Source organism: Juglans microcarpa x Juglans regia, chromosome 3D, assembly GCF_004785595.1.
Source record: "Juglans microcarpa x Juglans regia isolate MS1-56 chromosome 3D, Jm3101_v1.0, whole genome shotgun sequence".
NCBI lineage: Eukaryota > Viridiplantae > Streptophyta > Magnoliopsida > Fagales > Juglandaceae > Juglans > Juglans microcarpa x Juglans regia.
The window spans coordinates 32,783,312-32,798,184 of NC_054598.1; the positions used below are offsets into that span (position 1 = coordinate 32,783,312).

Sequence of the window (14,873 nt, forward strand, 5' to 3'; positions counted from 1 at the left end):
TTATGAAAGGAGTGTCTGTTCATCAACAAGAAAAAGTGCTCCATTTTCACCACTTCTATTGCATTCCTTGGCTTTGTCATCTCTATAGATGGTGTCCACGTAGATCAATCCAAAGTGGAAGCCATTTTAGACTGGCCAACTCCCAAGACCCTACACGATGCACAGAGCTTCCATGGATTGGCCGGCCTCCTTTTATCGACGATTCATCCACAATTTCAACACTTTAATCACGCCCATCACAGATTTCTTGAAAGGGTGGACATTCCACTCGTTCGAGGAAGTAGAGACCAGTTTCCTACTGGTCAAGTAGAAGATGATTGAAGCACTAGTTCTGGCACTCCCTGATTTTGAAAAGATCTTCGAGCTGAATTGCAATGCTTCCAGAGTGGGTATTGGCGGCGTCCTTAGTCAAGAAGGACGACTTGTGCATTTTTCAGTGAGAAACTATCAGGATCGAAGAAAAACTACTCCACGTACGACTTGGAGTTTTATACCGTTATGCAGTCCTTGAAACATTGGCGACATTATTTGGTACATAAGGAGTTCATTCTGATTACTGATATTAGGCATTGAAGTACATCAACGAGCAACACAAGCTGAGTATACAACATGCCAAGTGGGTCGCCTATCTGCAAGAGTTCACGTTCTTGCTGAGGCACCAATCAAAGAGCTTGACCAGGGTTGCAGATGCTTTGAGCCGACGAGTGGCACTCCTCACCACCGTTAGTACTAGAGTGGCGGGCTTTGACACTTTTAGGGATTTGTACACCGGAGATCCATCCATTGGAAAGATTTTTAAGGAAGTAACTGAGGGAAGGCGAAGTGGTTTTTCTTTTGCATGGTGGATTTTTATTCCATCACCAACAATTGTGTATCCCAGACTGTTTCTTGAGAGAGCACATTATACAAAAATCGAATGGCGAGGGGCACTTTGGGCGAGAAAAGACTACTGGCCCAAGTTGACCAGTGACTTGGCACGATACGTGGCGAGATGTTTTGTGTGCCAGAGAGCAAAGGGAACCCTCATTAATGGTGGCCTTTAAACTCCATTACCTGTACCTGATGGTCCGTGGCTTGATGTCAGTATGGATTTTGTCTTAGGCTTACCTAGGACCCAACTCGCCATAGATTCAATCTTCATCGTGGTCGACCGATATTCTAAGATTGCCCATTTTGTAGCTTGAAGAAAGACAATGGACGCCACCCGAATCACCCAACTTTATTTCAAGGAGATTGCTTGCCTGCATGGTCTTCCTTGGTCTATCACCTCAGACTGGGATGCAAAGTTTATGAGTAATTTCTGGAAGAGTTTGTGGAAAAAGTTCGTAACAAAGCTAAACTTTAGTAGTGCCTACCACCCCCTAATGGACGGGCAAACCGAGATGGTGAATCGAAGTTTGGGCAACCTCTTGAGAAGTTTGACAGGTACTAAGTCAAAACAGTGGGACCTCGCCTTATCGCAGTCAGATTTTGCTTATAACCGATCCAAGAACTGAACTACTCGGTTGAGTTCATTTAAAGTTGTCAATGGTCAGAATTCGCCGGGCATTCTTGATCTGGTTCCTGTACCACGGATTGGTTGCCTAAACGTCAAGGCCGAGGAGATGGCAGAGCACCTTCGGGAAGTACACTACCAAGTCAAACAAGCAATTCAGGTGAGCAATGCAATGTACAAGGTTCACATCGACAATTGTAGCCGCCAGGTACTATTTGATGTTGGAGATCTTGTTGAAGGATAGGAAGATTGGACCTTGTGCTGTTCTCTAAAAGATCAATGACAGTGCATATAGACTATGTCTTCCTAGTCATATGAGAACTTTGGATGTGTTTAACGTCAAACACCTCAGCCCCTACTTTGTCGAAGATGGCGTGAACTCGACGGCGAGTGCTTTCCAACCTAGGGAGGCTGATGCAGGGGGATCTGAGTCCTAATTCGAGGCCGATATGACGTAGCTGACAGCTGCAATGTTAAAAGTACTGGACTACTTTGAGAAGGTAGACCAACACAAAATTGGAGGGAAGAGATAAGGATTTGGGTGAGAAGCAGTAGATTTGGGGCTAGGAGACTTATCTCTTGGTTGGGCGAGAAGAAATGGATGATATCCGTATTTTAACTATAATTTTGGCTACAGATATCAGAATCATGCATATGACCCCAATTCGAAAAGCTATTTTTGGCACGCACGTCTTGGTTACAATGCTTCACCTGGTGGGCCCTTTGTCAACCCCAAATCACCTATTTTTACCTCCGAAGAGTCAATTTTTGTCAACTCTTTCATTTTTGGTTAATTTTCTTTTATGGGAATGTTTCTCTTTAGTAACGATTTTATTCCATATCCTTAGGCTAAATTTTAGTCATGGTTATCTTATTCCGTATTTCTATTGTTTGGCCATAATTACAGTTTTGTCATTTTTCGTTAGCTATTTAAGCCTGGCTTGTGGACTTCGGAATAGAGGATAGATTTATTTTTCGTTAGCTAATATCAGATTTTCTCTCTGTTGGAAATTTTTTTCAATCTCCAGCTTCTGTTGTTTAACTAGCCGTCAGAATAACCTCCTATTCCGGTCCGACGTTAGATTGTTACCTGAGGGACAGTCACAGCAGGTATGTTTGTAACAAATAGCTAGAGGGTGAGGCGAAGTAGAGAGGGCCAGATAGAATCACAGCCGGGTACCTTTGGACGGAATCACAGTCAGTACACCTAGGGGTGAGCAGTAGTCGAGACCGGCTAAAAAAATGGACAGTCACACAATTTTCAGTGAGGATGGAATCACACAAATTGTGCGCAATTGTAGCTCACTGTCTTATGCATGCCTCATCATGAGTCTCTTGGTGTCCAGTTGAAACTCCTCACAAAGCACCTCCGCATTTTGATAGGCCACCCTCACTGGCAGTATGCATGGCTTCCATGTATCATTGTGCCCCATTTGTTGTCCATTTTTGCTAGGAGCTTTGCACTTCTTTTCCTAGGAATTACTTAATTATACTGTAAGACTTTTATTTAAATTTTATGTCCCACACACCCATATCCTGATGGGTTTAGAATAGCTCAATACTTATCACTTAATTAACGAGTCACAATGTGATAAAATTAACTCTAATGAGATAAGATTAACTCTATATCTAATTACAATGGGATACAAAGTCTCTAGATTTCTTGATGGTCAGAAGTCTATAAATAGTACTAAGGGGTTAAGGGTTTTCACCCACAATATCATTGTGCCTCTATCCTTTGGTAGACACTTGGAGGCTAAGTTGTTAATGTGATCATTCTCCTCTCATAGTCAGTAAAATGCTTTAACGAATTAGAGATGAAGATAGGTATGTCTTTCAATTATTATTGTTTTATTCTTGTGGATCATAGAAAATCGAAGATCCCATTATTAACGTTCATGTTAAAATATTTAACATGTGGTATCAGAACCAGGTTATGGTCTCGATAAATATAGATTTGATATTATCGTATATTCATTTAACATCATAATACCATGTACTTCTCCCATTTTATGTTGATATATTTCTGTAGAAGAAAAACTCTCACATGATTGTTCACAATTCCACGAAGTATTGATGCATCTACTTCAATCTTTGCTTGGATTTTATTTTGTTTTCTCCCTCATTGTTTGCTTTGTGTTGGTATTGTTGATAGTTGAGGAGTCACTGTATGTGTTGAAAGTATACGGTGTAAGGTGGCCGAAGTCCCTTACCGGTGACATGGGACGTATGGCGGCGTAAAGGGGCTGAGAAGCCTTGATTGACTGATAAGAATTTTTTGTGAATTTTCATTGATACAAAAGAAAAATCAGAGAGATAGAGTCACTGAGTGGGGACTGGAGGGGGTGGAATAAGGTGGTTGGAGTGCCATGTTGGCACCCCGAGATGGAAAACTGCCGCCACCATCGTATAGATTCTTGGTATGGTGGCTAGATCCATCTCTGAGATGAGTTTTTTGAAAAACAATACTATGAAGTACAGTGTTTGGTGCTGATAGAAGGTTGAGAACCTCCTCACCGGCACCTCCGTAACGGCGGTATTTTGGTAAAAAGATGAAAAACAGGGGGCAATGAGTTTGATGTCGGCGGTGGGAGGAGGCCGGAGACACCATGCCGTCCTCTCCTCGCCAGCGACGCCTGTAGCTGCAGCAACCTAGAGTTGGAAGACCTTTGATGTGGCAGCTGCTAAAGGAAGAAGAAAGAGCCTAGGGTTTGTTCGTTCAAAACAGAAGGGTTGGGCTGTAGGGTCGGGCAGTGGGCTTTTACCCAGTCCGAGATTAAAAAAAAAAAAAAGGTCCAACGGGCCAATATAAATGGGCCACTATTGTGGCCTAGCCTAATGAAAGAAAGAAAGAAAAATTTAAATTTTCTTTTCTTTTATGTGCATGTTATTATTGTTAAATACATGTATTAAATTTTATTTTTCTTGTATGTGCATGTTATTATTGTTAAATACATGTATGAATTCTTTAATATTTACTTTGGCTCTTATTTAAATTTGTATGCCATATACAATTGTTTATCCAATATGGGGTAAATTAATTACACCAAAATTAAAGAAAAGATTGGTTGCCTAAAGGTACAAGATTTTCTCAAACTTTGATGAAAAATCATTAAACTCCATAGTAAGGTGGATATGGTGGAGTGAATAATTTTGTGTGTCAAGATCTACTCCTAAATGAGGATTTTGATGACACTACTAGTTCATCTATTAAAGTAAAGTTGGAGTGAACAATTTGTGTGTTAAAATCCACTCCCAAATGAGGATTTTGGTGACACTACTAGTTCATTCATTAAAGGAAAGTTAGAGTGAACAATTTGTGTGCCAAGATCTACTCCCAAAGGAGGATTTTGATAACACTACTAGTTTATTAATCAAAAGTTCATCCATCAAAGTAAAGTTAAAGTGAACAATTTGTGTGTCAAGATCTACTCTCAAAGGAGGATTTTGATGACACTACTAGTTCATTCATTAAAGTAAAGTTGGAGTGAACAATTTGTGTCAAGATCTACTCCCAAATCAGGATTTTGATGAGACTACTAGTTCATCCATCAAAGTAAAGTTTGGGTGAACAATTTGTATGCTAGAGTTTACTCCTAAAGAAGAATTCTGGTGATACAACTAATTCATCCATATAATTTAAGGTACTTTGTATGTCAGAGTTTACTCGCAAAGGAGAATTTTGATGATACAACTAGTTCATTCACAAAATTTAAAATTGGAGGGAATATTTTGTGTATTGGGTTTCACTTCCAAATGAGGAATCTTGATGACACTATTAGTTCATCTATAATGGCTAAAACTTTGTTATTGTTTGTGAGTGTCGAACTCAAAGTATTAATGTGATTAAAGTGCTTTTCTTGCATAAGTATACAAATATCTTTACAAGGTTTTCCGTACAGAATGAAATCTAGTATAGAGAAACATGAGCATGCCAAATTTACAGTAAGAGTTTTAGACCCTAGTTTAAGTCTAACATCAATTATTATTGAGAATACTGGTAAGCGTAAGAAAGGCATAATGTTTAAGAAGATGAAATTAATTATTCCATTTCAAACTTTGAACTTTAGGACTGGAAATGATGAAATCTTCTTGTTTTGTACATGAGATATGAACGAGATGGTAGTATGGTTGTTAGATTGATTTTGCTAATTTGTATGAAAAATCATTTGTATCTTTTGGGAAATGAAAGAAATGATAAAATATAAGAATTTTGTCAATTGAAGTTAAAAAAAAAAAAAAAAGACACATAAAGATTTAAGTGCCCTAAGCATAAGATATGATTTGAAGCGAAGGGTAAACCTATTTTTGTATAAGTTTCGAATCAGATCTTATACATGTTTATACATTCTTATTAATTAAACCCAAGTGTAAATGTTCATATTTATTGTCTGTATAAGTTTCAAATCAAACTCTATAAATGTTGAAACTTATTTTAGTGGTTGAACTTGAGCACAAATGTTCAAATTTTTAAATTGTTTCAAAATGCCATTTATGTTTGTTCTATTTTTCCTTCCAATAAAATTTTTTATTTGTCATGCCTTCATAATAGTGCTTTTGTTAAAGGTTTTTCCTTTTCACTTACGAGGCATGTATTGGAACCAAATGAAAAATGATTTATGAAATTTTTTTACAATTTGTCGTATAGAACATAAAACATAATTTGTGACATAAAAGTTTCGAGAATATCTCCAAGAAAAGTTATAGAGATTAGTAAATAAAATATTTTCCGCATTTAGATTTTCTAATCTCAAGATTTGTATTGATTTATATAAAAGGAAAGCAAATCAAATATATCAAGAAAAAATGGTACAAGAAATAAAGAGTTTCTTGAGATAATGTGCATGTAAATCTTTTTCTCTATAATATTTGATAAATAGAAGTATTTCATTATTTTTATAGATGATTTTTATGGTACGAATGTATCTATCTGCAAAATGAAAAGTCTTAAGCCATTAGTAATTCTTGAGGTACTTCTCATGGTGAGGAATTTCAGTTAGATAGAAATGTGAAAAATAATTGAATTGGATTGAAGTAGTGAGTGCCAGGAAAAGTATTTTGAGTCAACGCATAACCGTGGCATATTTTGTTAATTTCTTGAAAAGATGTGTTGTAAAATTATTAAAGACAATAACATATATCTTAAATTGTGTTCCTAGAAAGTAGTCTCGAAAACTTATCTTGAGTTGTGGAGAGATATGATGCTTGATTTAAGGTATATATATGTATGAATAATCAATCTAAAGTAAGACTTTACAATGCAAATGAAAGAAAGTTGGATCGTATAATAGTTAATAGGTACATTATTGATTACTCAGGGAGATCGAAATGCTTTAGGTTGTATTGTCTCTATTCATTGTTTGAATTTTGAGGAAATTGAAATGTCAAATTCCTTATGTTTGGCAGGGGAGTATAGAAACTAGAGATGCAATTATTATAAAGTGCATTTTTGTATTTCGAAATGCTTATAGTTCATTTTATGATTATCTTAATGATAACATGGAACAACAAGTAAATGATCATCTACCTCATCAGAGAAACACCACTAAGGAATTGACTATGGAGACATCAGAACAAGTAACCTCATGTGATTTTCTTGTTTTGATTTTTGGTTAGTTACGTGGTGTATTTTCAAAAATTGAATTTGACATAGAAATAAATGAAGGTTCGCATATGTTTTTACAAGTTATAGAAATAAGTGATTTTATAAAAGACCAACTTATAAAAGAGTGATTGAAATCCATGAATCAATGTAAAGTCTGTAATTTCATCTAAATTGTCTGAAATGTATAAAAAGTCGAATCTAAATGGGTGTTGGAAAAAAATCCATGACTTTAAAGGCAATATTGAACGATATAAAGTCAGACTTGTAATTAAGGATTTTACTAAAAAATGAGCATTGATTAAAAAGGGATTTCTAATAAATCCGAAAGAACTCATTTAAGATTACTATGACATTAGTAGCTCATTATAGTATAGAGTTACATGAAATAGATGTGAAAACAATTATATAGTGGAAATCTAAAGTCTACAAGAAACGAATAAAATGATTATTTAGAAAATGTAACAAATTTTTTTAAAATTGATATCTGAAATTTGATAATACTAATACTACTTTTGGATTTAAGAAAATTATTTATTGTTAATGTTTATACCCTAAGATCAATGGGAGTATATTTGTATTTATGGTCATACATGTATATGACTTTTTGGCCAGTATGAACTGTGGTTTATAGTATGACATTAAAGTTATATATCTAAATAACTTTAAAAATGAAATTTATGAATGAGACATCATTTGGAATTGGGATTGAATTTTAATATCAAGACGATGACAGTTAGGATTGTCTCAGTATAGTTGCATAGAGTTTTGGAAGATTTTACATGAAGAATTTTTGTTTAATAGATGCTTTAAAAATAAAATGTGACATGCTCAATATTTTACAGTGTCCTCAAATTGATTAGGTTGTTAAAGAAATTTTGTATATGATTGTTATAATGAATCTGATGATTGCACAAACTTGTATAAGGCTGAATATCAGTTTTTTAGTTGGTATTATTGGTTGTTGCCAAAGTAACCCAATGATATTTGACCCAAAAATTGTGAAGAGAGTGCAAGGTTATTCACAAGAAATTAATGAATATATTGTTGCCTTAAGAAGAATTGATACTCTTAAGGTAACTAGATATTCAGACCATATTTTGTGAGATTACTCTAATGATGAAAAATACAATTATGGTTATGTATTTTGCTATCTAGTAGAGTTATTTTATGAAAAAGTATGAGGCAAATCTCTTACTGCTTCATGTGCAATAGAGACTAAGTTTGTGGTATGCTTTGATGCCACAATGTATAGTATTTGACTGAGGAAATTTATTTTAGGATTTGGAATTGTCGACTTATAGCCAAGCTGCTAAGAAAGTATTGTAAGAATTCTTCAGAATATTTTTTCTCCGAATGATAAGTATTTAATGAAATTTTAAATACCTAAGTGTTGAAGAGAAAGTATAGAAACAAATATGTCCATAACAATAGTGTGTTAATGATTATACTTTAAAGAATATTTTGACAAGATGGGTTATATGCTTATACTCATGATGTGAACATGTTAAAGAGATAATTGATATGCTGAGTATTTTGTTATTGGACATTGAAAGATATCTATTATGGTTGTTTCTATTTTCTTGTTTTTCCACTTTATATGTACATTAAATGATGTATATGAATGATGACAAGATAATGTCTACAATAGGCATGAATTGGAACCCAATGCATTACAATATTAACCTTAATTATCTCAATTAAAGATCGTGTTGATTTTTTTTTAGAAGAGCCGGTAGCCACCCTCATAGTAGCCCCGTCCCAAGTTTATTAATGAACCCTCACATATGGCATAGGAAAACTGTGGTTACAAATCATTTACCTGAGGGTTTACAAAAAGACAAGAAATAATATCAAAACCCAGGTGATCAAGAAATTACCAGACTAATAAAAATACCAATGAAAGCGAAAAAATTACAACCTTAAATAAGGAAGTCCCCAAAAATCTGTTTGTAATAAGCCTCGAAGAATTCCCCTACCAATGTTAGAATCTGTAAAATACTTACACCGAATATAAGCACCTTCTTTAGCAAGATAATCCGCAACCATATTGGCTTCTCTATAAATATGATGGATGAAAGAATTTACTTCAGAAAGTAACCTTTTTATGTCATCCCAATAATCCCACAAATACCATAAGTTACATTTGCCTCGATCCATCTCACAATAACTTCAGAGTCTGACTCCACCGTTAGGTCTCGAATACCCAATTGTTGTGCCAATTTTAGTCCATAAAGTAAAGCTCTCCCTTCAGCCACATTGTTGGAACCCTGCCCATAGTGAGCTGCAAAACCTGCAATTACTCGACCACAGTGACCTCTAGTAATCCCTCATCCACCCACAAAATCAGGATTTCCGAGCGAACTGCCATCGGCATTAAGTTTATACTTACCTTTACACGGCTTAACCCATGCCACAGCTTTCATAGTTTTATTAACAACTTGACCAATTGGGCTATCTAAATCCTGAAAAATTTTGAGATCTTGCTTCTGCAATCTATCAAACTTCCGTGGCAGAGAAAAAATATCTATTAGCATTAGCTTAATCTACCGCACCACATCTCTCCAATCAGTTTTTTCCTTTCCATTCTATAATCACGCGCTCTCCAAAATGCCCATGTGATGGTGATAGGAAAAATTCCCTGGAAGCAGCCTGCTTGAGTTACTGGTGTTGAATTAAGTTACTGGTGTTGTGGTACATGGAAGAAAATTTGTTGGTCATATAACAGAGGACTGCCATGACTCGCATTGGTAGCTGGTTTGACATTGATATTACGGAACTCATGTAATGTATTATGAGTTATGAATTTTTCTGAAAATGAATTTGTGTAGTATGGTTAATTTTCTGTAATAAACCCATTAACGGAAAATATTATTTTATGGGTATGGGCCAAGTGGGAGAATGTAAAAGTTTTATTTAAACTCTATGTCCCACATACCCATATCTTGATGGATTTAGAATAACTCAATACTTATCACATAATTGATGAGTCACAATGAGGTAAGATTAACTCCAAAGAGATAAGATTAACTCTATATCTAATCATAGTATGACACAAAATCTCTAGATTTTTTGATGGCTAGAAGTCTATAAATAGTACTGAGGGGTTAAGGGTTCTCACCTACAACATTATTGTGCCTCTAGTTATCGGGAGACATTTGGAGGCTAAGTTGTTAGGGCGATCATTCTCTCATAGTCAGTAAAATTCTTCATCAAATTAGAGTTGAAAAAATGTACACCTTTCAATTATTATTATTCAATTGTTATGGATCATAGAAAATCAAAAATCTGATCATTAACGTTGATGTTAAGATATGTAACATATACTCCATTATCCAACAATGTAGGAGTGGAGACCTCGTCAACGACTACACCAAACATGCATAGTTGCAATGCATATCCTAGTGCTAATGGAGTTTCTTTCGGACAAAGAAACAGACTCATGATAGCCTTTTTTTTTTTTTTTTTTGTGTCTACGTGTCGAGAAATTATAAGACAGAAACTGTTAGATTACATTTCATGGCTTTTTATTCTATTTCATGTGCTGTATAAATGTTTATTTTGGGATATTTGTTGGTATCATTTCCTATTCCCTACTATTGTACTTTATAATTTTATTAATGTAATTTGCCTAAAAAAAAAGAAAAGAAAATAAAATAAAAGAGAGTGGTCCCTTTTATCTTCTTCCTTCTCTACTCCATACATATAAATGAGCACAAATTTGTAAAAACAAATGGGTCTTAAAAGAAGTTCATCTCTTTAAAAATCACACTATTAATCATCTTTGAGATTTGACACTATCTTATCTCAAACTGACTGGCTCTTATTTTGTCACATTATTATATAAACCAAAGTGAGATTCCACTCCAAATCTTTAAAAATTGTTTGGATGTGTCCTTATTTTATCAGATTATTCTAAATTATAAGTTGTTCATCCTTTATTGTCTTCTTTATCATCTACAAGCTATTTTTCTTTAACAATATAATTATGATCCTTTGATCACTAAAATCTTTCAAACTGTTAATAAAATAATAACTTATCCTTTTTTCAATCTATTTCATTCTCTTGAAAACCTAAAATTTAAAAAATTAACCACTTTGCTTGTGCAAGGTTAATTGAGAAGTTGTTTGGATAATGAGATGAGATGATCAGATGAGATGGTTTTAGATAAAATTTAAAAGTTGAATAAAATATTATTTTTAATATTATTATTGTTTTGAGATTTGAAAAAGTTAAATTGTTTACTATATTTTATGTAAGAATTTGAAAAAATTGTAATGATAAGATGTGATAAGATGAGTTGAGAATGTTTCTCGATCCAAATGACTCCTGAATTATTTCCAACAATAATGGAAGAGATTCTTTGTGTGACGCCCCGACTCCCATGTACAAAAAAAAAGGGAATCGTGACGTCAGGATGGTGACAACACGGTCACGCATCCCAACGAAATGTGCTCAAGTGTGTGTGCAACATGCAAAGGTGCACAATAAAAGTCGCAGCGGATAATATAAATAAGTCAACTAAGTACCAGAAATTTAAATACAAATATTCAACACAATTTATCTTTAAAAAAATATACAGTCATCCCAAATATAATACAAAAGGTGAATACATAAATTGATAAAAACATAACTCACTAAACAGGAGCAATCCCAGATCACTCCTCCACCGGAGCCAAACTAAGGCTCGTCATCCTCATCTGCATCAAAATCTGCGATACCATAAAATGGTACCACAGGTAAGTATAAACCAAACAACTCTCGGGATAAAAATACATTAATGTAACCAACAATATAGCAAAATACATTTAGCCATAAAATATCATTTTTTCCCAGAAAAATGATTATTTCCAACACACGCCAAAAATCCCATTTTGGCCCAAAATATCCGTAAAACATTTTCCCATAAAATGATTCACACAAACAATCCATTTATCGGACACTGTAGGCGGGAATCGCAGGCGGGACTCTACCACCGTCCCTACTTACCACCATCCCTACCGCGTGCACCGTAGGCGGGAATCACAGGCGGGACACAACCACCATCCCTGCTTACCACCATCCCTATCGCGTGCACCGTAGGCGGGAATCACAGGCGGGACTCTACCACCATCCCTGCTTACCACCATCCCTACAGTTCCTTTACACACAATGAATACTTAACAGAGCACTGTAGGCGGGAATCACAGGCGGGACACAACCACCATCCCTGCTTACCAGCATCCCTACAGTCTCTTTTCCTTTTACTCACATGAAAATCCAATTTCAATAAACACATGAACATGTATGCAATCATGCGAAAACCCAGTTTTCTTTACAAACATGATCATGCATGCAATATGCAATGTACATGAACAAGCCGTAACCAACAACCAACAACCACAATTCACAATGCAACAAACACACAACTCCGTCCACAATCCATCCGACCCCCGAAACTCCTCGGACTCAGTCCGGCAAAACAAACCAATTCACAGATAATATGTGTTAGTGCAAAAATATATTTAAATCACGAAAGTTCTTTAAGGAAAATACTTACAGTGCAATATAATAATTTCCGGAGGATCTCGAAGTTGCAAGTGGTGATTTCTGAGCAACACCACAGTGTAAAATACACTGTGGCCGTGGGTCACAGATACCCACTTTTCAACGAGGACAAACGAAGACCCAAAAATGGTAGGGTAGGGCCTAGAGAGGTCGGTGAAGCCAATGGTGGCGGTGGTTTGCCGTGGGTGGCGGCGGAATGGGCGGTAGAAGACCAAAATGCCCAAATCGAAAATGTAGATGGTGGAGCTTCACCGGTGACGGATCGGAGGTGGGGTTGGGTCCAATGGGTTGCCAAGAGGTCGGGGATGAAGTGGTAGGAAGATGGTGGCCAATGGCGGTGCGACGGCGGCGCAACGGCGGAAAGAGTGCCGCGGCTTCGAAGGGCTACTGGTGGTTAACGGCGGCACGGATGGAGGTGAGGCTGGTGGGGTGAGGTCGCCGGCGGCTGGGGAAGCTAGCGGGCTGGGCGGTGAGGGCCACCGCCGGCTCACGGCGGCGCTGGCGTGAAGGTGGCCTGCGGCTTCGTGGGGTGCGTGTGGGCTACCGGCGGCGAGGTAGGGGCTGAGATTTGGGAGGTGAGGTCGCCAGAGGGAGGGGGAGCTGGTCGGCTGGGCGGTGTCGCGCACGGCGGCGCGACGGCGGCGGGCTGGGGGAGAGGAAGAACGGACGGAGAGAGAGGGAGGGAGAGGGAGTTGCGCGGGAAGGAGAGAAAATAAAGAAGAAAAAGAAAAGAAAGAAAAGAAAAAGGAAGGAAAGAAAAATGGAGGGAAAAGAAATGAGATCCAATCCTCATAACTTGGGTCAGAAAAATGATCCAACGGAGATGATTTTAAAACCACAAGTTAAATAAAATAATTTAAACGTAATGGTAAAGTCAAATTGAAATAATTAAATCCCACAGTAATTAATTTAAATATTAAAAGCAATTTAAATGCATAACAATAAATAAATATTTGGAAAGCACATAAAAATAATTTTCACCAAATTAAAATCATAGAAATAAACTTACTAAAAATCCAACCAATTTTAAAATAAGAGGATAAATTTTTGAACAATCAAAAATAATCCTTCAGTAAAAATACACTGAAATACGGGGTGTTACACTTTGTGCAAGTCCTACACAATAGTTACAAAAATATCCTTAGATAGATGAGCTTTGCTATTCATAAGCTCCACACACCATACATCACAATTTTTTTTTTAAATTTTTTTTAGTTTTATTCTTCTTAAAATAATTTAATTCTTCCACTCATCATTCATATACTATACATTTGGTAAATGAGAGAGAGAGAGAGAAAAAAAAGAGTGATGTGTAATATGTGAGGCTTATGAATACAATTTTTCTAGATACAATATTATATAAAGCGTCAGTGATGTTACACTCTTTAAATGTGACCAATATCTTGTCTGTAAATGGTTCTCTCTTCCAACTTCCTAGTAGTCTCTTTTCTAGTTCGTCGCGTTTTCATTGCTCCACCCAAAAGTAAAAAGAAAAAGTATTCGCAAGTCTATTTATACATTAATCACGCACCTAATCATGTAGAAGCCTGCAACATTAGCTTACATAAAAAAATTTACTGCTTTCATTAAGTTATTATCAAACCAAATTAGGATTTTGTGGTTACTCCTAAAATCACTATTTAACTATAAACTAGTTTAACTCAATCGGGCTGGGTCATCTATTGGACTCATGACCAAATGGGCTCATTATACTTTATGGCTCACTTTCAGAATACAAAACCCATATATTATGCATACATAATTAATTGGACTGGACCTGAGGGTTAATTCAAGTTCCTACCTCGTTTTGAGCCCATAGCTTTACGTCGGTGAGCCGTCTTCTCCAGTTCTCTTTCAGCCGAAACAACACAACCCTTCAATCAGCACGCCACCCAAGCTGGCGCCCCCACACTCTGAGGTGGTATCTTAATTCCAAACTGGCGCTGCTTCATAAGAGCCGAGGAAGAAGAGTCACCAATCTCTCTATGGTGGTTTGTTGGCATGTATTCTGTGCATGGATAAAGCTACTATACCCCCTAATTTATACCACTCAATTTATCCTATTTACAGTAGTATTTTCCTACTCAAGGGAGTAAATTGAGTGGTATAAGTTAGGGGTATAGTAACATTTTCCCTCTATACATTCTTTTTATGTGTCACATTCAGTTTACAGTTGTTGGCTGAAGCTATAATGGGCTTGGGAAGGTAGCTAGAGTAGGCATGTGGCC

The 14,873-nt window shown here is 36.3% G+C and overlaps 1 protein-coding gene across 1 annotated transcript; it reads left to right on the forward strand.

The window, feature by feature from the left end:
- Positions 1-313: 313 nt before the first annotated feature.
- On the forward strand, positions 314-1,043 carry LOC121255232. Its single transcript, XM_041155508.1, has 2 exons — positions 314-436; positions 567-1,043. Exons 1-2 carry the CDS (start codon positions 314-316, stop codon positions 1,041-1,043), a joined length of 600 nt encoding a protein of 199 aa, XP_041011442.1.
- The last annotated feature ends 13,830 nt before the right edge of the window (positions 1,044-14,873 follow it).